This window comes from Schistocerca serialis, chromosome 4, assembly GCF_023864345.2.
Source record: "Schistocerca serialis cubense isolate TAMUIC-IGC-003099 chromosome 4, iqSchSeri2.2, whole genome shotgun sequence".
Lineage (NCBI taxonomy): Eukaryota > Metazoa > Arthropoda > Insecta > Orthoptera > Acrididae > Schistocerca > Schistocerca serialis.
In genome coordinates, this window is record NC_064641.1 from 122,169,875 (window position 1) to 122,195,252 (window position 25,378).

Consider the following 25,378-nt stretch of genomic DNA (forward strand, 5'->3'; position numbering starts at 1 on the left):
GTTCACAGAGCATCTTCCAAGCTTCTCTATTCTCCCGCAGTTTATCGTTCAGCATTTCCTCCCACTGTACTCCTCCTCGGAGCACATCATTATTCACCTGGTCTCTTCATCATTGCGCATTATTTTAATGTGACCGAACCATATATGTCTACTTCTCTCTATAATTTCTTCTGGGACACTGACTTCTCTGTTGTATACAAGGTATGGCGCTTAATTTCGGAAAAATTCTTATTTGAATTTCCTGCCGTATCGTAGTTCCGTCGGAGGCCGTGATTGGCATTCTTGAAAGCCACAGGCATCTAGTAAACAGTCATAACCTCAAAAAAGCCGAGATGTTACGGAAAAGTGAAGAGTACAACCGAAAAGCCCCGATTATCGAAAGTCTTAACGCTGGGTGTTCACCCACTGAAATAGTTCGATTCTTCGGGCTCCCGAGATCAACTGTTTACGATATTGTGGCGAAGTATTATGCTTCGGAGAAGTTTGGACAAGGTTCCGCTGACCCGTCGAGGAAACCTCATTCGAGGAAACGACTGTTACGAAGGGCGGCAGTCATCGAAAAGGCTCAGGCGAAGATTTCGGAGGATTCGGGGTAATCAATGGGGAAATTGGCGTCAATATTAAATGTCAGCGAACGAACAACGCGTCCAATGGCAGAGGAGGACCTCATACGAGCCATTTCGTCCAAAAATGGCTGTCGGATTACGGTGACATGTTGTGGTCAAAGGAGTTCTCGCCGCCGAATAGGCCTCTACTATTATGTTCAGGGCGTAGTCAGAAGAGTTACCAGTAAGACGAAACATCATAATGTCACATCTCTGTTCACCGCTATCGAAGCAGCACTAGCGAATATGGTCAGAGCTATTTTAAAGAGTGTGTGCGATCGCTTCAGCACAAGATTGGAGGCGGTCATTGCGGCTGAAGGGGGTTACATCGAGTAATGTTGCTCTTCAAAGATTTTCATTTTCATTTGTATTTTCTTTCAATAAATTTGTTTTTGTATTTTTTAAGAAGACTTCAAACTAAATTATAATAAGAATAAAACAATATATAGTGAAGAAATCGAAAGAAAAATAAGTTAATAATGAAGTAATCCCCCCATGAACCATGGACCTTGCCGTTTGTGGGGAGGCTTGCGTGCCTCAGCGATACAGATGGCCGTACCGTAGGTGCAACCACAACGGAGGGGTATCTGTTGAGAGGCCAGACAAACATGTGGTTCCTGAAGAGGGGCAGCAGCCTTTTCAGTAGTTGCAGGGGCAACAGTCTGGATGATTGACTGATCTGGCCTTGTAACATTAACCAAAACGGCCTTGCTGTGCTGGTACTGCGAACGGCTGAAAGCAAGGGGTAACTACAGCCGTAATTTTTCCCGAGGACATGCAGCTTTACTGTATGATTAAATGATGATAGCGTCCTCTTGGGTAAAATATTCCGGAGGTAAAATAGTCCCCCATTCGGATCTCCGGGTGGGGACTACTCAAGAGGACGTCGTTATCAGGAGAAAGAAAACTGGCATTCTGCGGATCGGAGCGCGGAATGTCAGATCCCTTAATCGGGCAGGTAGGTTAGAAAATTTAAAAAGGGAAATGGATAGGTTAAAGTTAGATATAGTGGGAATTAGTGAAGTTCGGTGGCAGGAGGAACAAGACTTTTGGTCAGGTGATTACAGGGTTATAAATACAAAATCAAATAGGGGTAATGCAGGAGTAGGTTTAATAAAGAATAAAAAGATAGGAGTGCGGGTTAGCTACTACAAACAGCATAGTGAACGCATTATTGTGGCCAAGATAGACACAAAGCCCATGCCTACTACAGTAGTACAAGTTTATATGCTAACTAGCTCTGCAGATGATGAAGAAATTGATGAAATGTATGACGAGATAAAAGAAATTATTCAGAAAGTGAAAGGAGACGAAAATTTAATACTCATGGGTGACTGGAATTCGTCAGTAGGAAAAGGGAGAGAAGGAAACATAGTAGGTGAATGTGGATTGGGGGGAAGAAATGAAAGAGGAAGCCGCCTTGTAGAATTTTGCACAGAGCATAACTTAATCATAGCTAACACTTGGTTCAAGAATCATAAAAGAGGGTTGTATACCTGGAAGAATCCTGGAGGTACTAAAAGGTATCAGATAGATTATATAATGGTAAGACAGAGATTTAGGAACCAGGTTTTAAATTGTAAAACATTTCCAGGGGCAGATGTGGACTATGACCACAATCTATTGGTTATGAACTGTAGATTAAAACTGAAGAAACTGGAAAAAGTTGGGAATTTAAGGAGATGGGACCTGGATAAACTGAAAGAACCAGAGGTTGTAGAGAGTTTCAGGGAGAGCATAAGGGAACAATTGACAGGAATGGGGGAAAGAAATACAGTAGAAGAAGAATGGGTAGCTCTGAGGGATGAAGTAGTGAAGGCAGCAGAGGATCAAGTAGGAAAAAAGACGAGGGCTAGTAGAAATCCTTGGGTAACAGAAGAAATATTGAATTTAATTGATGAAAGGAGAAAGTATAAAAATGCAGTAAATGAAGCAGGCAAAAAGGAATACAAACGTCTCAAAAATGAGATCGACAGGCAAAATGGCTAAGCAGGGATGGCTAGAGGACAAATGTAATGATGTAGAGGCTTGTCTCACTAGGGGTAAGATAGATATTGCCTACAGGAAAATTAAAGAGACCTTTGGAGAGAAGAGAGCCACTTGTATGAGTATCAAGAGCTCAGATGGCAACCCAGTTCTAAGCAAAGAAGGGAAGGCAGAAAGGTGGAAGGAGTATATAGAGGGTTTATACAAGGGCGATGTACTTGAGGACAATATTATGGAAATGGAAGAGGATGTAGATGAAGATGAAATGGGAGATAAGATACTGCGTGAAGAGTTTGACAGAGCACTGAAAGACCTGAGTCGAAACAAGGCCCCGGGAGTAGACAACATTCCGTTAGAACTACTGATGGCCTTGGGAGAGCCAGTCCTGACAAAACTCTACCATCTGGTGAGCAAGATGTATGAGACAGGTGAAATACCCACAGATTTCAAGAAGAATATAATAATTCCAATCCCAAAGAAAGCAGGTGTTGACAGATGTGAAAATTACCGAACTATCAGTTCGTCACAGCTGCAAAATACTAACGCGAATTCTTTACAGACGAATGGAAAAACTGGTAGAAGCGGACCTCGGGGAAGATCAGTTTGGATTCCGTAGAAATGTTGGAACACGTGAGGCAATACTAACCTTACGACTTATCTTAGAAGAAAGATTAAGAAAAGGCAAACCTACGTTTCTAGCATTTGTAGACTTAGAGAAAGCTTTTGACAACGTTAACTGGAATACTCTCTTTCAAATTCTGAAGGTGGTAGGGGTAAAATAGAGGGAGCGAAAGGCTATTTACAATTTATACAGAAACCAGATGGCAGTTATAAGAGTCGAGGGACATGAAAGGGAAGCAGTGGTTGGGAAAGGAGTGAGACAGGATTGTAGCCTCTCCCTGATGATATTCAATCTGTATATTGAGCAAGCAGTAAAGGAAACAAAAGAAAAATTCGGAGTAGGTATTAAAATTCGCGGAGAAGAAGTAAAAACTTCGAGGTTCGCCGATGACATTGTAATTCTGTCAGAGACAGCAAAGGACTTGGAAGAGCAGTTGAACGGAATGGACAGTGTCTTGAAAGGAGGATATAAGATGAACATCAACAAAAGCAAAACGAGGATAATGGAATGTAGTCGAATTAAATCGGGTGATGCTGAGGGGATTAGATTAGGAAATGAGTCAATTAAAGTAGTAAAGGAGTTTTGCTATTTAGGGAGTAAAATAACTGATGATGGTCGAAGTAGAGAGGATATAAAATGTAGACTGGCAATGGCAAGGAAATCGTTTCTGAAGAAGAGAAATTTGTTAACATCGAGTATAGATTTAAGTGTCAGGAAGTCGTTTCTGAAAGTATTTGTATGGAGTGTAGCCATGTATGGAAGTGAAACATGGACGGTAACCAGTTTGGACAAGAAGAGAATAGAAGCTTTCGAAATGTGGTGCTACAGAAGAATGCTGAAGATAAGGTGGGTAGAACACGTAACTAATGAGGAGGTATTGAATAGGATTGGGGGGAAGAGAAGTTTGTGGCACAACTTGACTAGAAGAAGGGATCGGTTGGTAGGACATGTTTTGAGGCATCAAGGGATCACAAATTTAGCATTGGAGGGCAGCGTGGAGGGTAAAAATCGTAGAGGGAGACCAAGAGATGAATACACTAAGCAGATTCAGAAGGTTGTAGGTTGCAGTAGGTACTGCTAGATGAAGAAGCTTGCACAGGATAGAGTAGCATGGAGAGCTGCATCAAACCAGTCTCAGGACTGAAGACCACAACAACAACAACAATGAAGTAATACAGCCAGGTGATTGTATGTTTTGTGACCTTGACACTGAAACACTCCCTATTAAACCCACCGTTATTGACTAGTGGATTATAGCCTAACAATTTTAACTAGTTTGATCGTAAGCAACTGATAGAGGCTGACAGGTTAATATTTTCACGGTAGTTGTTTCGTATCAAATCCAAGAAACCTAATTAGGATGTCCGGTAGCAATAATCGGTACATGACGTTGTGAATGGTCTATATCATTTGTCTGAACAGCACGGCCGGCCGAAGTGGCCGAGTGGTTCTAGGCGCTACAGTCTGGAACCGCGTAACCGCAACGGTCGCAGGTTCGAATCCTGCCTCGGGCATGGATGTGTGTGATGTCCTTAGGTTGGTTAGGTTTATGTAGTTCTTAGTTCTAGGGGACTGATGACTTCTGCAGTTAAGTCCCATAGTGCTCAGAGCCATTTGAACCATTTTTTTGAACAGCACGAATGAGGCAATTACTCCCTTCGTCTGAAAAAGTAATAACGTTTAACTCATTACAAGTCGCGTATTAACGTCGTCACACGCCAATACGCTTCATGTAGCACTGAATGCACATTCCTCACTGCAATCCAAATCGTGAGTATCCGGCACGATTGTCGCGTAATCACGGTGCACAAATGAACGCTTAAACACATCAAACAAATCACTCACACAACGGCATTTAAGTATTTACTGGAAGTGAGGCCCACGGCGTTGGGTGACACACACAGCCGTTAAACAATTGTAAACGTGGTCCTGTGGAAATCCGCCCTGCTCGCTTAGCAGCCAATAACATGCTTTTACGAAGTCTCAACACTGACTCCTCTCCGGCGCACTGGGCGCTCCATCATCGATAGTACCTACAGAGACTTGCTTGGGGTGTACATGTTGGCAGCCAGTCTAGGAATATTTTAGGGAATTTGTTTAAAAAATGTATTTCAAAGTCCCAGTGAAATCTTTACAAGCTTTCTCCCCGAGTAACTTACGCCATGCCTACGTGACCCAAGTCGCCTGTCTTTCAAATCCGAGGCAGTCCTGTCCAGTTAAAGCTGCTGACAGGAGACGCCTTGAGCCCTCTGCTGAAACTGCTAGCGAATTCACGCCATTGGTTTCAGCCAATAGCGTGCACGGGATACCGATCACGTGTGTGGACGCTGGATTGTTCTGCCGTGCAGAACACAGTTGCTTCTCTCTCTTGTAATCCAGACTTGGAGCAGGACAGACGTCTTCTTGGAAGACAGAGCCTCTGGCTCTGCTTTTCACGACCGGCCACCAACGTAAGTTAACATGAACCGCTTTCCCTTCCGTTGTCCATTTCAATTAATTGTTCGACCTCCTAGACTGGCCTAAACTTCGTAACTTCCGACCCTAGGCGCGCCCCTTGTACACCGTACATTCAAATACATCCTCTTTATTCTACCTAATTTCCTGTTTTGTTACTAACGGTCCGCAGTTCGTGGTCGTGCGGTAGCGTTCTCGCTTCCCACGCCCGGGACCCCGGGTTCGATTCCCGGCGGGGTCAGGGATTTTCTCTGCCTCGTGATGACTGGGTGTTGTGTGCTGTCCTTAGGTTAGTTAGGTTTAAGTAGTTCTAAGTTCTAGGGGACTGATGACCATAGCTGTTAAGTCCCATAGTGCTCAGAGCCATTTGAACCATTTGTTACTAACGGCAGGCCTGGATGCCAAGTCTCAAATCCTGACCACTCGACCTCCTGCATACTGCCTCCACGGGGGAAGTGTAACAACCGCCTCTCCGCCTTTCCCAAACCCTGTAAATATTAACATTGGTGTTAGGGATCATATACATTTGTCCATTATGATTATATGGGCTGTTATGCCGTGGTCGGTTGATGACTTTTGTCTCAATTCCCAACGTTTCGTCCCCGTCTGCGGGAGACATCTTCAAGGGGTCTGTAGCTCGATGGAAGGTCCAACACACCCACTGGCCCGCTACTGACTGCCGCTAAATTCCGTGTCCGCGCGCTCCTGCACCGCGGCGTGACGTCACGTGTTTTGAAAACGTCAGTGCAAGTGGCCGCTGTCCGCTGCCGTCGATCACCGTTGCCATCACCCAGTAGTGGACGGGTGGTACACATCTTCTTTAACACCAACATCCATATACCGTTTAATTTCACGCCCTCCTCCTTTCGGTTGAAATTATTTGGGTGTTTAGCGATTTCGATTGCCTCCCTGTAGAGCCTTTCGTAATATCCCCTTGTGGCCGCTGGTACTTGCACCTCCTCGAAAAGAATATGGTGGTTCCCTGGCTGGAAAGCATGCTCCGCAACAGCTGATCGTTCCGTTTCTCCTCTTCCACAATTGCCCTTGTGCTCTTTCAAACGTTTTGAAACAGTTCTTTTAGTGGTACCCACACAAACATCTCCACAGCTGCATGGGATCGCATACACTCCAGCTTTTTCCAGTGGTTTGTGAGCGTCTTTGGCAGGCTTAAGGTATTCCTGTATCTTAAATTACGGTAATATTCCGCTTCGTCAAGATCCTCCCTATTCTTTCCGTTACATTTTAACAAACGGCGGATATTACGAAAGGCTCTACAGGGAGGCAATCGAAATCGCTAAACACCCTGGTAATATCAGTCGAAAGGAGGAGGGCGTGAAATTAAACGGCATATGGATGCCGGCGGTATATGGATGCTGGTGTTAAAGATGTGCACCACCCTTCCTCTACTAGGTGATGGCAACGGCGATCGACGGCAGCGGACAGCGGCCAATTGCACTGACGTTTCCAAAACACGTGACGTCACGCCGTGGCGCGGGAGCGCGCAGACACGGAATTTAGCGGCAGTCAGTAGCGAGCCAGCTGGTGTGTTCGACCTTTCATCGAGCTACAGACCCCCACGAAGGTGTCTCCCGCAGACGGGGACGAAACGTTGGGAATTGAGATAAAATTCATCAACCGACCACGGCATAACAGGCCGGATAATCATAATGGACATGACATTTCCGGCCGTAAAAGTCTACATTTTAGTATCATATATATTTACAGAAGCAAAGATGTATTGTTCTCAATACGTAAGGGGCGGTTCACCCCTTACAACACTTACACGTTGAGAAATGACAGCTCACCATTTTTTGTTTGCATTTTCAGCCTCAACTATTTCCTTCTGTATTGAGTGTTGAGGTACTGGTGGAACTTGCTGACTTCTCTTTCTATTGTGTATATTGACGCAGGTAACTTACAGTGGTGGTTGCAACGTTATTTCACCAGCTCACATTATGACGCGCTGTACACTCCAGAATAAACTTTGTGGAAATTAGTCGTGAAGAAGAACTCTTGTTGCGCGACAGGTGGGAGCTGGGCTGTACGTGGAGTAACGGCGTGCCTGCCCCGTACTCACATGTCCTCGACGGGCAGGTTGAGCGTGACGCTGCCCATGGTGGCCTCGCCGTACTTGACGTAGCCGAAGAAGCCGATGAAGGCGTACAGCGAGATGACGATCACCATGGCGATGTTGAGCACGCCGGGGCAGCCCAGGAAGTGCTGCGGCTTCTTCATGCTGTTCTCCACGGGCAGGACCTGCACAAGTATACAAGCACACGTCATCATTTTGATGAGCTTTACATGGAGCGAAGCTTGTCTACGACTTTGTAACGTTATGTATACAATACTGGCCTTTAAAATTGCTACACCAACAAGAAATGCAGATGATAAACGGGTATTCATTGGACAGATATATTATACTAGAACTGACATTTGATTACATTTTCAAGCAATTTGGGTGCATAGAGCATGAGAAATTAGTACCTAGAACAACCACCTCTGGCCGTAATAACGGTTTTGATAAGCCTGGGCATTGAGTAAAACAGAGCTTGGACGGCGTGTACAGGTACAGCTGCGCATGGAGCTTCAACGCGATACCACAGTTCATCAAGACTACTGATTGGCGTATTGTGACGAGTCAGTTGCTCGGCCACCATTGACCAGACGTTTCCAGTTGGAGAGAGATCTGGAGAATGTGCTGGCCAGGACAGCACTCGAACATTTTCTGTACCCAGAAAGGCCCGTACAGGACATGCAACATGCTGTCGTGCATTATCCTACTGAAATGTAGGGTTTCGGAGGGATCGTATGAAGGGTAGAGCCACGGCTCATAACACATCTGAAACGCAACGTCCACTGTTCAAAGTGCCGTCAGTACGAACAAGAGCTGACCGAAACGTGTAACCAATGGCACCCCATACCATCAGGCAGAGTGTTACGCCAGTATGGCGATAACGAATACACGCTTCCAATGTGCGTTCACCGCGATGACGCCAAAAACGGATGCGACCATCATGATGCTGTAGACAGAACCTGGATTCGTCAGATAAAATTACGTTTTGCCTTGCGTGCACCCAAATTCGTCGTTGAGTACACCATCGCAGGCGCTCCTTTCTGTGATGCAGCGTCAAGGGTAACCGCACCCATGGTCTCGGAGCTGATAGTCTATGCTGCTGCAAACGCCGTCGAACTGCTCGTGCAGATAGTTGTTGTTTTGCAAACGTCCTCATCTGTTGGCTCAGGGATCGAGGCGTGGCTGCACGATCCGTCATAGCCATGCGGATAAGATGCCTGTCATCTCGACTGCTAGTGATACGAGGCCGTTGGGACCCAGCACGGCGTTCCGTATTACTCTCCTGAACCCACCGATTCCATATTCTGCTAACAGTCATTGGATCTCGACCAACGCGAGCAGCAATGTCGCGATACGATAAACCGCAGCCGGCCGGTGTGGCCGTGCGGTTCTAGGCGCTTCAGTCTGGATCCGCGTGACCGCTGCAGTCGCAGGTTAGAATCCTGCCTCGGGCGTGGATGTGTGTGATGTCCTTAGGTTAGTTAGGTTTAACTGGTTCTAAGTTCTCGGGGACTGATGACCACAGATGTTAAGTCCCGTATTGCTCATTTTTGATAAACCGCAATCGCAATAGGCTGCAATCCGACATTTATCAAAGTCGGAAACGTGATGGTACGCATTTCTCCTCCTTACACGAGGCATCACAACAACGTTTCACCAGGCAACGCCGGTCAAATGCTGTTTGTGTATGAGAAATCGGTTGGAAACTTTCCTCATGTCAGCTCGTTATAGCTGTCGCCACCGGCGCCAGCCTTGTGTGAATAGTCTGAAAATGTCATAAAATATTGAAGATGGTTAAGTTACAGCTCTTTGAGATACGACAACGACTCACAACAAAGTTAATCCATATCTGAATACATTTGCGACCGCAGAAAAGTGAGGCACGTCCGATGACATAGCAGTATTTCAATATCTTTACAATTACGAAAGTTAATATCTCACAACGAATATACATTTCGACAATGAACCTCCGAATCAACAACATCTAATAAAAAAAAATGGTTCAGATGGCTCTGAGCACTATGGGACTTAACATCTGTGGTCGTCAGTCCCTTAGAACTACTTAAACCTAACTAACCTAAGGACATCACACACATCCATGCCCGAGGAGGATTCGAGCCTGCGAACGTAGCGGTCACGCGGTTCCAAACTGAAGCGCCTAGAACCGCACGGCCACACCGGCCGGCCAACATCTAATCGCATTTCGCGATTTCAACATAACGATTTCTCAGATGATACATACCACTACAGCATATCAGAGAATCTTCTTCCTGTCGGTTAAATTTCGCGTCTATAGCACGTTATCTTAGTAGTGTAGCAATTTTAATGGCCAGTAGTGTATGTGGGCGAGCTAATCTGCTGCCTAGAATAAGGGCACTGTGAGGTGAATTTGTTTGCTAAGTTGTGCGGCCCCAGAGTCCATAGAAAGACGCGGCCGGGCGGGAAGCCACCGCTGCTCCAAGCGCGCCACTTCCGTTACCAGGGGACCGGATATGGGGAAAATCCCGGAGGTGGGAATCTGGACGGCTGCTGCTCGCATGTCCTTTGTGCAGGAGACAATGCTCCAGGTAAAGGCGGAGTGTCATAAAATATTGAAGATGGTTAAGTTACAGCTCTTTGAGATACGACAACGACTCACAACAAACTTAATCCAAATCTGAATACATTTGCGATCTCAGAAAAGAGAAGCACATCCGATGACACAACAGTATTTCAATATCTTTACAATTACAGAAGTTAATATCTAACAGCGAATATACATTTCGGCAATGAACCGCCGAATCATCAACTTCTAATCGCATCACGCGATTTCAGCTTAACGACATCTCGGATGATACACAGCACTATATTTATCATCCCTGAAAGCTGCGTCTTTACTGATTTACGACGTCTTTTATATTGCTTCCATTACACGAGTTTTTGTCCAATTATCCTATTCTCTATATTTACACAGCAAGTAAGTGCAGCATCAATACCTCATACGAGGGCTATTCACAATGTAAGGTCCGATCGGTCGCGAAATGGAAACGACAGTGAAAATCCGATGAAACTTTGCACAGATGCGTTGGACAGTGTCTTTAGTATACCCGCTGATCGAATCACGTCACTCGTTTCTGTTCTGAGCGCACAGTTAATACGTAAGGACGCCTAGAAAATAGTATCTTCCGCAAAGTGTGTGGGTCTGCTTAGAGATTTCACCTGATATCATGAGCCAACATAACTGTCATGCGTTTCCTTCTTCATGACAATTATCGCTCGCACTCGGCAGGGGCAATGAAGATGCTCCTGCAGCGTTTTCGATAGGAAATGTTTGATCACCCACAGTACAGTCCGTAATTGGCTCCCTCTGGGTTTCGTTTCTGCTCACGTGAACATTTTGGCACAGACAACGAGCTGTAGATCAGCATAGAGATTTGGTGGAAACCAAAGGTAGTCCGTTGGAAATTTGGTACAAAGCTACGACAAACGTCTGAGTCGGAGCGGCGGCTATGTAGCTGAAAAGTCTAGCTAGGTGTTGCAAATAAAACATTTTTGATTTTCACAGTGGTTTCCATTTCGCGACCGACCGGACCTTACTTTCCGAATAGTCCCCATATTTTGTCATACTTGAGTTTTTATTTACTGGACCGTTTAGGATTTTTCCAGTCACTTTATTTAAATTTTGATAACAAGTGCTATTGGAAAACCTGTGCTAATCTGAAACTGGCCAATCGGCGGACATCACAACTGAAAAGAGAACCAAAAGATGCTTCTGTTAGCAAGGCATAAATAATTGTTTAAATAATATTTGTTGATAATGTAGTCATTTAATATGAGCCAAGAACAAGAACACTGGCTTATTTATTTAGGAACCGATTATTACTTGTTGTAAGATATTAGTTTAGTATGGGAAAGTGGTCAAGACGAGTCAAATCAGTGTGTAGAGCTTGAGGACGATCTACGTTTGATGGGGTGGGCTTTAGCCAATGAGAGTTAGACACTTGCGTAAAACTGCTGAAGTCACGTGAAGACTGGGACGTTTCTAGTGAAGAGCTCATAGAAGCGATTCTGGACTTAATGTCGAGTGCTGGAAGAAGCCACAACTGCCTATGGCAACGTGCGTGATCCAGTCGTATAGGTGACTGATTCTGGGTGGTGAACGGCCGCTCCAATACTTTTGAGGGGACTTTATTTCGAGAGGTCTGAATGTGTTCCAGAGTAGGACTCTTAACATCCTCCAATTAAATTATGGGACTGAGGACAGAAGATTATGAGTTGCTGTTCTTCGTATCGCCTATGATAATTTGTAAATCGTTATGTTGAACTAGGAACAATTTTGAGCTGGAGAAAATTTTGTGTATTGTGATTGCGTCATGGACTTGGCTCTTGTGTATTTTTGATGACTATTTACTTTTGGGCTTTTTGCTACCATTATCATAACGCTCTCAACATAACTCTACTGCACTTGATGAGGATATGTATTGATGTGTTTCAACTGAATATCTCTGGTCAACGTCCAGTTTACTTGAGATGTCCTTTCTTGAATAAACGTTATTCAACATAAATCTCTGTCTTCTACAACAATTACAGACGTTAGAATAGAATCCTTTTTTTTTAATTATTCGTTTATCTTTTATTTTATATTTGCGCGTATTTTATTAACTCGCAGTTCTAGTTAACGTACGAGGTGCGGCTAGAAAAAAACCGGACTGATGCTGGAAAAAACATTTATTTACAATTATTTACAATTTCATGTTATCTCCTTCAATGTACTCTCCTCCTCAGTCTCTACACCGCTCCATACGAATTTTCCACTGTTCATAGCAATGCTGCAGATCATTTTCGGTAAGTCCATACATTACTTCCGTCGCTTTTTCTTTTACTGCTTCAACAGTCTCAAATCTAGTTCCTTTCAAAGCTGACTTGACTTTAGGGAAAAGAAAAACGTCACAGGGGGCCAAATCAGGTGAGTAGGGTGGATGATCTAAGATGGGAATGTTGTGTTTTGCCAAAAACGTCTTCACTGACAACGCACTGTGAGCTGGGGCATTGTCTTGGTGAAGGATCCATGACTTTTTTCTCCACAAATCGTTCCGTTTTCTCCGTACTCGCTCACGTAGGGTAGCCAGGACGCTAATGTAGTAATGCTGATTCACTGTTTGTCCCTCTGGTACCCAATCAATGTGCACAATCCCTTTGATGTCAAAAAAAAAAAAAAGACAATCATCAATGCCTTGAATTTCGATTTTGACATTCGTGCTTTTTTTTGTCGTGGAGAACCAGGAGTTTTCCAATGCATCGATTGGCGTTTAGTTTCGGGATCGTAAGTAAAAAACCACGATTCATCGCAAGTAATAACATTTTGTAAGAAGGTGGGATCACTTTCAATGTTTTCCAGGATGTCAGAAGAAATCATTCTTCGGCGTTCCTTCTGTTCAATTGTGAGACAATTTGGAACCATTTTTGAACACACTTTGTTCATGTTGAAACTTTCATGAAGAATCTGCCTAACACTTTCCTTGTCAACTCCTGTTAACTCAGACACTGTTCTGATTGTTAAACGGCGATCTTGTCGAACAAGTTTACCGATTTTTTCAATGTTTGCATCAGTTTTTGCTGACAATGGTCTGCCAGTGCGAGTGTCATCACAGGTGTCTTCGCGGCCATCTTTAAATCGTTTAAACCACTCAAACACTTGTGTTCGCGATAAACAATCATCGCCGTACACTTGTTGTAACATTACAAACGTTTCACTTGCAGATTTTTACTAGTTTGAAACAAAATTTGATGTTAACACGCTGTTCTTTCTGTACACTCAACATTTTCCGAAGCACAGACAAAACGTCAACTACTTAAAACAGACGCCACGGGCAGACTGAGTGCAGGAGGCAGATGAAACTCGAGCAGTAGGCGGAGCGAGAGTCACGTGACAGGCCACGCGACTTTCAGCCTTATTGCATTCGTTTTATTGCTTCACCAGTACTAGTCCGGTTTTTTTCTAGCCACACCTCGTATAGTCTATTTGACTGCAGGATAACAACTACAGGGTTATTATGTGCAGAGAATTACCTGCGTGGCGTGGAAGCAGACTTGTGCCGCTCGACCTTATGTCTACATCGAGCACTTCTTTTTAAACAGAGCCGTGCATAGTTCCAGTACCTAAAGTACCAGTAATCGCAGATAAAGATGCAACTGGTTTGCTCGTATGAATTGCTGTTTGGAAGAGCAACTACTCAGCAGCAACAACTGTTAGGTACAGTAGCAGTTGGGGGCTCGTCCGGGATCTCCGCTGCAGACTAGGACTCAACACGCCTCTGCTTAGCCTTCTTCTTCTTTCTTGAAGTTCCGCGGCGAACTTCCCCACACCTAGTTGTTGCTGCCAATCCTCAACCACGCAACTGCTGCAAAATCATATGTTCGGAGCCCCCACACACTCTACAAATCACGCAATAGGTTTGGGACCTAGATCACAGAATATTGCAGCAAGTTAGAGTTGCATTTGCAACTCTAAAGGGATTAGAAACATATCCCGGACGAGAGGCCTCGACCGCAGCAGCCGCCATGGCAAAGCGAGCCACCGACTGCGACTTCGAGTTCATCAGCAACGGCACTTCGAGCAGCAAAAGTACAGCAGAAACAGTCAGCATGACTCTCATGTTAAGTATATGCACCGAGACTGTTAAAATGTGTGAAACTGCATCGTCACTGTCAGTGATGAGGCTCCTAACGATGAAGCAATCACACAGTCTGTGTTGTTCAGGTATTGTTAGTGGGCTAGTTAGTCCTACATCTGAATGTGGTAGTTAATAGAGACGATGCTAGTGGGGCAGATAGTCCGAAATCAGATAAGGGATATGTATTTGCGAATTATTGAGTGGCACAGCTAAAGGAAATTCGGTCAAATATGAACTCTGAAATGGGGGTACGGGGATATTGGGTACAGAGATAGGTTCAATAAAGACAGAGATAGGTTCGGTAGAGACAAGTATAGCAGAAACAGTAGAAGCTGAGATGAAGAAAATTAAATCTGATATAGAAGGAATGATTGATTCAAAATTGGATGTAAGGGGAGATATAGACAAAATTTCTGAGGAGGTTAGTTTTGTTAATGCCAGAATCGACACTGTGGAAAAAGATTTTTGGAAAAGACACATTAAGAGCTGGGCGGTGATGTTAAGAATTGTGAGTTGAGGCAAAATGCACTTGAGGAAATGGCAAGTCTATTGGCAATTTGTCTGGTAGAGTGGTAGAGTGTGAAAAAGAGGTGAATGAAAATAGACAAGAGCTGGAAGCAGAGATTAATAAGGACCTTTTGCAGCGGTAACAACAGATTGAAGATCTACGACCAGAATTACATGCTTTAGCAGGATATTAGGATACTACTGTGTTAGGTGTGATGGGTTAACTTAGGAACGGCAAAGTGTTAAGCAAATGATGGCATATACCATCCAGTTGATTTTCTTGCTGCATGTAGAGATAGTTTTGAGAGATTTTAAGGAGTGCTTAATTTACTACCCATGAAATGTTTGAGAGATGTTCACTGAACAAATCTAGAATGAAGAGAAGCGAACGCTACTTCACAATGAGTTCCTAAACGGACCAAGATTCAAATACGGAGGTAAGTCGATGTGAGATATTTGTGTGCGTGCGTGCGTGCGCATATATATCGTCTGCTAGGAGTGTTAGCGGCGATTACGACGCTCAAGAGACGACTGCCGGAATTTTTACCATGGTATTTTGTCCACAGTCCGACAAACTACATTGAAGGGTTTTTACATTTCATTGATAACAGTGAACAAGTGTTGAAATTCAAGTCACGTATTTGGAACAGTGGGCAGGATAAAGGCTACCAAAACGGGAGTTATACTAATCACCAAAATAGTTATAACAGTAATAGTTTTCACAGGAGAAATGGGAGCGGGAACAATCATTACGAAAATCAAGATCGTGAACGAAGATTTGAGGGGCAGAAACCTCATGAAATGAAAACCCAGAATACGAGGTCGGGAAATTAGGGATCGCCGCATCGCCGGTCCGGAGATGGCGAAATAAGCCATTGTTGAAAAGGACAAGTAAATCCTATGAGTGCCGAAAATTCGGCCGCGAAGCCTAAAATGTTGGAGATGAAGGCTATAAAAAGTAAGAATAGAATGAGGAATAAGCGCAACCGCCGGGCGGGGTGGCCGAGCGGTTCTAGGCGCTACAGTCTGGAACCGCGCGTCCGCGACGGTCGCAAAAAATGGTTCAAATGGCTCTGAGCACTATGGGACTTAACATCTGTGGTCATCAGTCCCCGAGAACTTAGAACTAATTAAACCTAACTAACCTAAGGACATCACACACATCCATCCCCGAGGCAGGATTCGAACCTGCGACCATAGCGGTCACGCACTTCCAGACTGAAGCCCCTAGAACCGGACGTCCACACCGGCCGGAGCGACGGTCGCAGGTTCGAATCCTGCCTCGGGCATGGATGTGTGTGATGTCCTTAGGTTATTTAGGTTTAAGTAGTTCTAGGTTCTAGGGGACTGATGACCTCAGAAGTTAAGACCCACAGTTCTCAGAGCCATTAATAAGCGCAACTGTAAAGAGAACGCAAGAAAGATTGTAAAACGTGTAGAGAAATTTTATAATGAGGATATGTGGGAGAAAAATTTATTTTGTGAAATGGACGTGAGTGATGGAACGAACGTATATTTGTTGAAAGATTCTGTGATAAGAAGAGAGGCTGAGGTGGATAAGAATTTGGTGGAAAAGGAACGTGTGACGAATCCTGACGAGGCACTAGTCAGTAGCAATAATTGTAGTAAAGTATGTGAAAATAAATAGATGATTTTGCATCCACGGAAATATGTGAAGATAGCTGCGAAGGTGGTGAAGCTGTAGTTTCGTCAGCTGGAGATGTATTTCATTGCATATTCGCAGTTGTGGGTGATTTATTTTTAAAGGGAGGTAAAGGTGATGTTTTAGGTGCTGAAGCTGAGAAGTTCGAAGCTTCTGATCTAGCTATTCTGAGAGGAACTTGTGCATTTATTTCTATTGATGGACGCCAAGCAATGGCTCTTGATGAAAGCATGAGTTTTGAATGGCTATGGAAGGATGAATGTGAAAGCAATGTGTTGCATGGGGGCTCAGAATCGAAAGTGTTGTAGCAGTGTGAAAGTAGAGAAAATGTAATGGAGACAAAGGTTGATCCGACTTTGGCGAAGTTCGAATGTAGTGCGAATTCTAATGTCGGGCGATGCAGTAGGAGCAGTTATAGTGTACTGGCGGAAGTTGACGGAGTTATTGTTGGTGATATCTGTAGTGTATCAGCGGACGTAGCGGACGTTTTAGGTAAAGAAGTTGATGGTGATGAGTTACCAGTGGTTATTAATGCAGTTAATTGTGATAAAGTTTGTAGTGATTCGGCAGAAATAATTGAGATTTTGCGTAAGAGAGACGAAGACTTAGATTGTATGGTTAATTGCGAGTATGTTGCAGCGACAGATATCATTACTTCAGAGGGAGGGGACAGTATATATGATGCTTGCGAGGATGATGAAACGAATAATCCTGAGAGTGATTTAATTCCTGATTTATATCCTACAGATGAGTTAGAAGGCCGGCCGTTGTGGCCGTGCGGTTCTAGGCGGTTCAGTCTGGAACCGCGTGACCGCTACGGTCGCAGGTTCGAATCCTGCCTCGGCCATGGATGTGTGTGATGTCCTTAGGTTAGTTAGGTTTAAGTAGTTCTAAGTTCTAGGGGACTGATGACCACAGATGTTAAGTCCCATAGTCCTCAGAGCCATTTGAACCTTTTTTTTAAATTTTTTTTTAGAAGAAGATCGGGAGAAACTGAGAATAGGTAATGTGATTGAGATTTGTTCTGAAATTATAATGTGTACCACAAATGTCGAAGAAAAAGGATAGGAAATTGAAAACGATCGTTTGAGGGAACTGTGTTTAGAGAGGGGTGAAATTAAAAATGTGCAGCCTGTATGTGACGCTGATGAATGAAGAAAGTGTGTGTTTCTCGACTCTATAAATGTTGTTTCAGCGTTAGTCACAAAGATTGTCTGTAAACGAAAGAGTCAGTCGGTAGACGAGGAAAGAGGGCACAAATTCGAGCTGTTCAAAAAACGCAGAGAGGTGAGATTTAAAAGAAGTGTTAGTAGAGGCAGCGGTGGCAGAGTTGGACTGTGTGAATGAAGAATGAGGTGAGTATAGATATAAATATGTATGTAAATGTAATTTCACGTGTAGTATATAAGAAATTTGTGGGACTATTTTTTGTTTTGTGCAGGGGATGACTTGGTGAATATAGAATGTATGCAATAAAGTATGGAGGCACGACTTAGTGGAAGAGTGTCGATACTGGCCGCAGAAATCATGGTGGATGAAGGTCGGCAGCACAAAATTAGTTCCGTTATTTGCGTAAGAGAGTAATGTAAACTGTATCGTACGTAAGATTTGCGATGGAAATTTCCAGGGGTTATGTGACGCTTGTAGTATTTCAGATGGGCTTCTCATATACTAGATGTAGTTTGTCTGTAATTATTGTAGGCATAAAATTTGGTGCTTGGAGGTCAACAGATCTGATTAAGACTATAACTGCTTGTGGAAGTAGAACATGTGTTTAGGTGCAAAATAAAGGCGAGGTTATGAAGCACATTAAGAAGTATATTTCGTTGATGAATTGTATAAGATGTGTTTTTTGGCAAGGTTTTAAGGATTTATAGATTAATATTGGAGATAAATTCACATAAAGCTCATAAAAATAATTCTGTGGATGAGTGCTTTATTATACTAATTCGATATTGATGAATTATGACCCAGTTATACACTGAAATGGGAGATTTCTGCAGCTGATAGTATTAGTTTTAAAGTTTCTAATTACATGTGGTAAAATTTTAGAGAAATGATAAAACGTTTGTTGACTTATGATGTCGAACAAATTTCATAGCACGAAAGACGTATTTTCTAGTGGGAACATAGACACAGTGTTTGAAATGTCGACATAAATCAAGTGTGTTTTCCCTACGCTGTAAACCAGGTTCCTTTTTTCTCCTTTTCGCTTGCTGTCCTGTTTGTGACTGTATTGGTTCCTCTGCGGAGAGCATTAAGCGCCTGATCTGTGGGGAAATCGGAAAGAGTATGCTTATTATTAAGTACAACACAGTCGTATTTTGACAGCTAACGTCCTCCAGCACTGACAGTGACTGAGAACTGACGCATGTTCGGCGCAGTACTTGATCAACTGCGACACGAATGTCTGCAGTGGCAGCTAGACTCCGAACCACCTAAACTTCGACGCTAGAAGGCCAACAGTATACCGTGTGTGTGAAAGTGAAGTGCTGCGATGTAGTCGTCAAAGTAAAGGTTGCTATCAAATTAGTGAAAATGCACTAAAGACTCTTGAAAACAGTGATCTGACTCGGGTGTTTATTTAAATTTATGTGTGTATTTTGGTATTTAATTATTGTGCCATAATTTTATAATTTACGTTGCACTTAGAAAATTTAAGCTGATAATATGACATCCTAGGATGATGATGGTGATGTTTGGTTTGTGCGCCCGTACAAATTCCCAACCTTTGTTCAGTCCTATCTTGCTACTTTCATAAATGATGATGAAATAATGAGGGCAACACAAAAACCCAGTTATCTCGAGACAGGTGAAAATCTCTGACGCCGGGGGGAATCGAGAGAGGCGAGAAGGCGTCCGCGAGACCAGGAGCTGAGAACACGTGTACTACGAGGTACATACTGTTCATATACCGGCGCAGAAGTATTTACGCTATTGATCTGACAAGAAAGTAGAGCATTCAATTTTTTACGTTATGTACGTATTTATTATGTTATGTATGTTAACTCTGGTGCGACTTAACGTTCGTAATCAGCCAGCTAATGCGCCACATTAAGAAGAGCTGTGTAGCATTACGGGTATGTAGGCGCGCTAGGATTATTGCAAATAAAAGTGAATTTGTTTGCGAAGCTGTGCGGCCCCAGCGCCAATAGAACGAAGTGGTCTGGCGGGACGCTCCAGCGTTAGCAAAGGAGCGGACGTGGGGAAAATCCCGAAGCTGGGAATTTGGACGGCTGTTATTCCCATGCCCCTTGTGCAGGAGACAATGCTCCAGGAAACAGCAGAGTGTCAGAAAATGTTGAAGATGGTTACGTTACAGCTCTTTGAGATACGACAACGACTCACAACAAATACAAATCTGAATACATCTGTGATCTCAGAAAAGTGAGCCACATTCGATGATACACACTATTTCAGTATCTTTAAAACTACAGAAGTTGATATCTCACAGCGAAAATACATTTTCACAATTTTCCATGTTAACAACTTCTAATCGCTTCAAGCGATTTCGTTGAAACGGTATCTCAGATGATAGCATTGCACTATAGCTCCCGTCCCTAAAAACTGGAAGCTGTAGAGAAGATATAAAGATGGTTCAAATGGCTCTAAGCACTATGGGACTTAACATCTGAGGTCATCAGTCCTATAAACTGAGAACTATTTAAACCTAACTAATTTAAGGACATCACACACATCCTTGCCTGAGCCAAGATTCGAACCTGCGACCGTAGCAGCAGCGCGGTTGCGGACTGAACTTCCTAGAACCGCTCGGCGACAGCGGTCGGAGAAGATGGAAAGATGAGAGGTGACTTTCGTACGGATTTCGATTAATAATGCATCACGCAAACTTACAAAAGACTACAGTGGCAGACGTTACAAGAGAGGTGCTGAGCTTCACGGAGAAATTTACTGCTAAGTGTTCGAGAGCGTACCTCTCATGAAGAGGTGCCGACTTTTTATTTCCTCCCGCATACGTCTCCCTAAACGACCGCGACGGGTAAATCAGAGACATAAGTGCCTATAAGGATGCTTGCGGACATCCGAGGAAGTGCAGAGCCACGATTCAAAGCTGAACAAAATGCGATGCTATTTTGAACAGTCCATGCCTCCTAGTCACGGCACCCAACCAAACGGAGCCGTTTGTGTTGATGAACAGCGTGTGAAGATGTAAGTGGCCCGAAATTCCCAATTCCCGCAGTTTCTTCACTTGGCAACAGTGTTGAACGTTTCTGGTCCTCAAGGAACGCTAAATCAGTTTGGGTTTTGTATATATTGATTCTCTGTCTCGTGGATGAACGCAGCAAGCTTGCCAGAACCGATTTCAGGGAAGCTATAGAATTTAGCTTAAGCATCTACACTACGAGGGTAATCCCAAAAGTAAGGTCTCCTATTTTTTTATAAATACAGAACTCTGTGTGGCAGTTGGTCACACTCTTATAACAGTTGGTCACACTGTTATAAAGAGTGCTTCACACGCTGTGTGTAAACATGCGCACGCCGCGCTGACGCGCTCAGTCTTGGCTTGGTAGCCGTTCAATATGGAGCTCCCGTTGGATGATACCGCCAAGTGCGAACTGTACGCAGTTATTCGGTTTTTGAACGCAAAGGGCACTGCGACGATTGAAATCTATCGCCAATTGACGTAAGTGTATGGTAAGTCGTGCATGAATGTCAAAAATGTTCGTAAATGGTGTAGAGAGTTTGCAGCTGGTCGGACCGAAATTCACGACGAACAAAGGAGCGGGAGACCGCAAATTTCTGAGCAGACAGTGTTGAAGGTACAGCAAAGCATACGTGAAGATCGGCGGATCACCCTGGATGGTCTCTGCACGTTGGTTCCTGAGGTTTCCCGAGGCACCGCTCACAGAATTTTCAGGGAAACATTGAACTACCGGAAGGTGTGCGCAAGATAGGTGACACGCATGCATACTGAGGACCACATGGGGCAACGAGTTGATGCTTCCCGCGCATCTCTTCACCGCCTTGCAGCCGAACAGGACAACTTTCTGGACTCAATTGTCACGGGTGACGAAACCTGCACATACCACTTTACACCTGAGTCCAAGCAACAATCAGGCCAGTGGCGGAATCCTTCTTCGCCAAAGCCGCAGAAATTCAAAGAAACACAGTCTGTTGGTAAAGTCATGACAACCGTTTATTGGGATCGGAAAGGGGTATTGTTGGTCGACTTTGTGTCTACTGAGACCACAATTAACGCTGACAGGTACAGTGAGACTCTTAATAAACTCAAACGGGCAATTCAGAACCGGAGAAGAGGAATGTTGAACAAGGGCCTACACATTCTCCGTGACAACGCTCGCCCACACTTCGCTCCGCAAACCGTTGCTCTCCTGCAACAGTTTCAGTGGAACACAATCACCCACCCATTCTATAGTCCTGACTTGACGCCCAGTGACTATTACCTGTTCCCTCGGTTAAAAGAACATTTGGCCGGAAAGCGATTCAGCTCCGACGACGAGGTGAAAGATGAGGTTCATAACTTTCTGAACAGCATGGCGGCGGGCTGGTATGACATGAGAATACAAAAACTGCCACAGCGTCTACAAAATTGCATCGACAGAAATGGTGATTATGTCGAAAAATAGCTAAATATTCAAGCTGTAAACTGATGTAAACCATTGTAGAAATAAGCAGGTCTATGTACTTGTAAAACAATAGGAGACCTTACTTTTGGGATTACCCGCGTATATTTTGCCGTGGTAGGTCCTGACAAGCGTCAAGAGAGCCAGAAAGTAGTTCTCTATTTTGTGCTTACATGCAGGCTTCAGTAACAATGTGTTAATAGTCCGTATTTAACGCCTACAGCGACGTAGCTGTTTCACACAGCAGTAGGGTGGGTTGCCTAGTCCCTCAGCGTTAGGCGCACACGCTGTTCTGGACACGAGCAGGTCGCTGAGAGCATTTACCAGATTGCACGCATTGCCTAATAGGGAGAAAAGACAGTAATGTGGATCACCCATCATTTACATCATATTATTCCGGGGTTGGTTACCACCGCTTTTGTGTTGCGAGAGGACAAAGTATTACATTATGATATGCTAGGGCTAGAGGACGTATTTGTGGTACTCGGTTTAACGGATCCGGTTAACTCCTGAGCAAATCGGAGTGCAGCAGGAGTACGCTCGCCCTAGATTACCTTCAGCACTGACTTAGGATGCTGGCGGAAATCGTAGTAGCCGCTCATCTGACGGTCATGGTATACCTTACATACCTGACAGAGACGTACTCCTGCATTTGTGATTTGGAGCCTTTTCTCAGTGAAAAACTAATTAAAATCTTTCAAGAATTAATGTTAGGTGCTGAAACTAGAAATATACTACACCCGCCCCCAAACCCCCCTTCATTCCATCCGTTCTTGCGCCACGTCATCAGAAGATCTCTTCATTCTATCCAGAAACCTTTGCATCAGTGACTACAACAAGTATTGCAGTAGACGGTGGGGAATTGGAACCTGTGATGACATAAATGTAATTTTAAGGTAATGTTCATGACCACATTATTTTGTGATATCCTTTTTGTTGCAGTTGCTAAAATAATTGTGCAGTGCAAGAATGTATCTCGACATTAAGCTCATGACTCGAAGAAATTTTTAACAATCATTATATCTTAATTTGAGGTATAAAGGCTTGCATCGCGCGTACGGAAATCGGACGATAGCAACTGACTCCATACGGACGATGAGTCACAACTCTTGTGACAGATGAATATTTTAGGGTAGGTCCGGGTAGTTAACGGCTGTTGCTCAATGCCACTGTCGTACAGAATATAAGATCTTAAGCTGTCAGAACTATGTGTTTTGGAAACTGCCAGGTGTACCGGCACCAATTGGGCGTTTTTTTGTGAAAATGAAACACTAATTTTGAATTGAAAGGTAAAAACATTTTATTGAAAGTACTGATCATTGCTTTCTATACATTTTGACCACCTTTCTGGCAGTTTGTGAACACCACGCCAATAGAAATGTTCATCTTTTGAAGCAAACCAATCAGACACCCAATTTTCGACCTCTTCGTAGGAATCGAATTGTTTCTCATCCAATGCGTGTCGCATTGTTGAAAACAAATTGTAGTCGGAAGGGCCCAAGTCTGGTGAATACGGCGGGTGGAGTAGCAGCTCCCAGCCAAGTGTTTTGATTGTATCCTGAACCAGTTTTGCTTTATGTGAAGGTGCATTGTCGTGCAAAAAAAATTACTTTGCCATGTCTTCTGGCCCATTCTGGTCTTTTTTTCGATCAATGTATAGTTCAAATTGATCATTTGTTGTCTGTAGCGATTATTATTCATAGTTTCACCGGGATTTAGAAGCACATGGTATACCACACCTCTCTGATCCCACCAAACTCAGAGCATTTTCTTCTTGCCGAATCGATCTGGTTTTGAAGTCGATGTTGATGGTTGTTCCGGATTAACCCATGATTTTTCCCATTTAGGATTCTTAAAATAAATCCATTTTTCATCGCCAGTAACAATTCGATGCAAAATTGATTCTCTTTCATGTCTTTGAAGCAAAATTTGACAAATGGTTTTTCGGTTTTACTTCTGTCTTTCATTCAATTCATGTGGTACCCATTGTCCACATTTTTGGATCTTTCCCATAGCTTTCAAACGGTCAGAAACTGTTTGTTGTGCAACATTTAGCATTGCTGCCATTTGCTTCTGACTCAAAGTATCTTGTTCATCCAATATTACTTGCAATTCGAGGTCTTCGAACTTTTTTGGTGGTCTTCCACGTTCTTCATTTCTTACATCAAAATCATTATTTCTGAACTGTTGAAACCATCTTTGGCATGTTGCTTCTGATAGAGCATGATCACCATATGCCTCTACAAGCATTCGATGCGACTCTGCAACACTTTTTTTTCAAATGAAAACAAAAAATTAATGCTTTCCGCAAATCATCACTTTCTGGTACAAAATTCGACATTGTTAACACGATGAAAACATATGTTGTTTGTTCCATGACTTGATGTATACTAAATATCTTTGACAGATGTCACACCAACCAAACAAAAAGAAAATTAAGGCTCGTTCACAACAAATGTTCCCTAACGACACATTTGTATCTTAATGCTCATTTCATACCGGTACACCCGGTAAATGTTATCTTTGAATATAATGTCTTTTAGAAATTATTGCTCATGAAATATGTTGAGTTATTAGTAAGAATGAAGGTGTAAATGCGAACTAATACGGGAAACGAATATTGTTATGTCTGTTAACTGAGTAAATGGTAGCGTGGGTCCTGGAACTGAGTGGAGCAAGACAGTTATACGCTCCGAGGAAATTTGGAATGTATAATTCGCCAGTTTTTGTTACTGGGGAAACAAGAAACATATTCAGATAATTCAATTAAGCAAAGAGTGTTTGTTATTTGTGGGTTTTATAAATTTCTTCGTCTAATAAATCGCTCTGCAAAGGTGGTATGTTATGACTGGTTCATAGTAGAAGACGCAGGATAAAGTGGTTTAATTCTTATAGTGGTTTTGCTATGAAGTTTCTGAGACAGTCAGAAGACAGTACGTTCGCGCGTATTTCGTGGGCTACAGAATTGCCTTGCGGATTCTCAGCATGGCTATCCACATGATCGGACGCGTGTACTAGGAGCTCTAATTGGGTGTAGTGAATTTGCGTAATTATGAGTTAAAATTGAGGTCAGTATGTTCGAAAGTGTTTGTGGACAAACAAGGAAGACGAAAACTGAAAATTCTGGATGTTGTGTGTGAACTTTCACGCTTTGAGTAACTGAAGTCTGTGTGGCGCACTGAGCAAGTCGTGACCGAGAACTGAACGT

At 43.5% G+C, this 25,378-nt stretch overlaps 1 protein-coding gene across 2 annotated transcripts in view; it reads right to left on the minus strand.

Annotated features, from left to right (window-relative positions):
- LOC126473965 (proton-coupled amino acid transporter-like protein pathetic) overlaps positions 1-25,378 on the minus strand; it is a 442,265-nt gene that overhangs the window by 20,644 nt on the left and 396,243 nt on the right. For both annotated transcript variants that reach the window (XM_050101338.1, XM_050101340.1), the window contains exon 8: positions 7,745-7,923. In XM_050101338.1, coding sequence (XP_049957295.1) covers positions 7,745-7,923 — 179 coding nt within the window. The remainder of the gene's footprint in view (positions 1-7,744; positions 7,924-25,378) is intronic.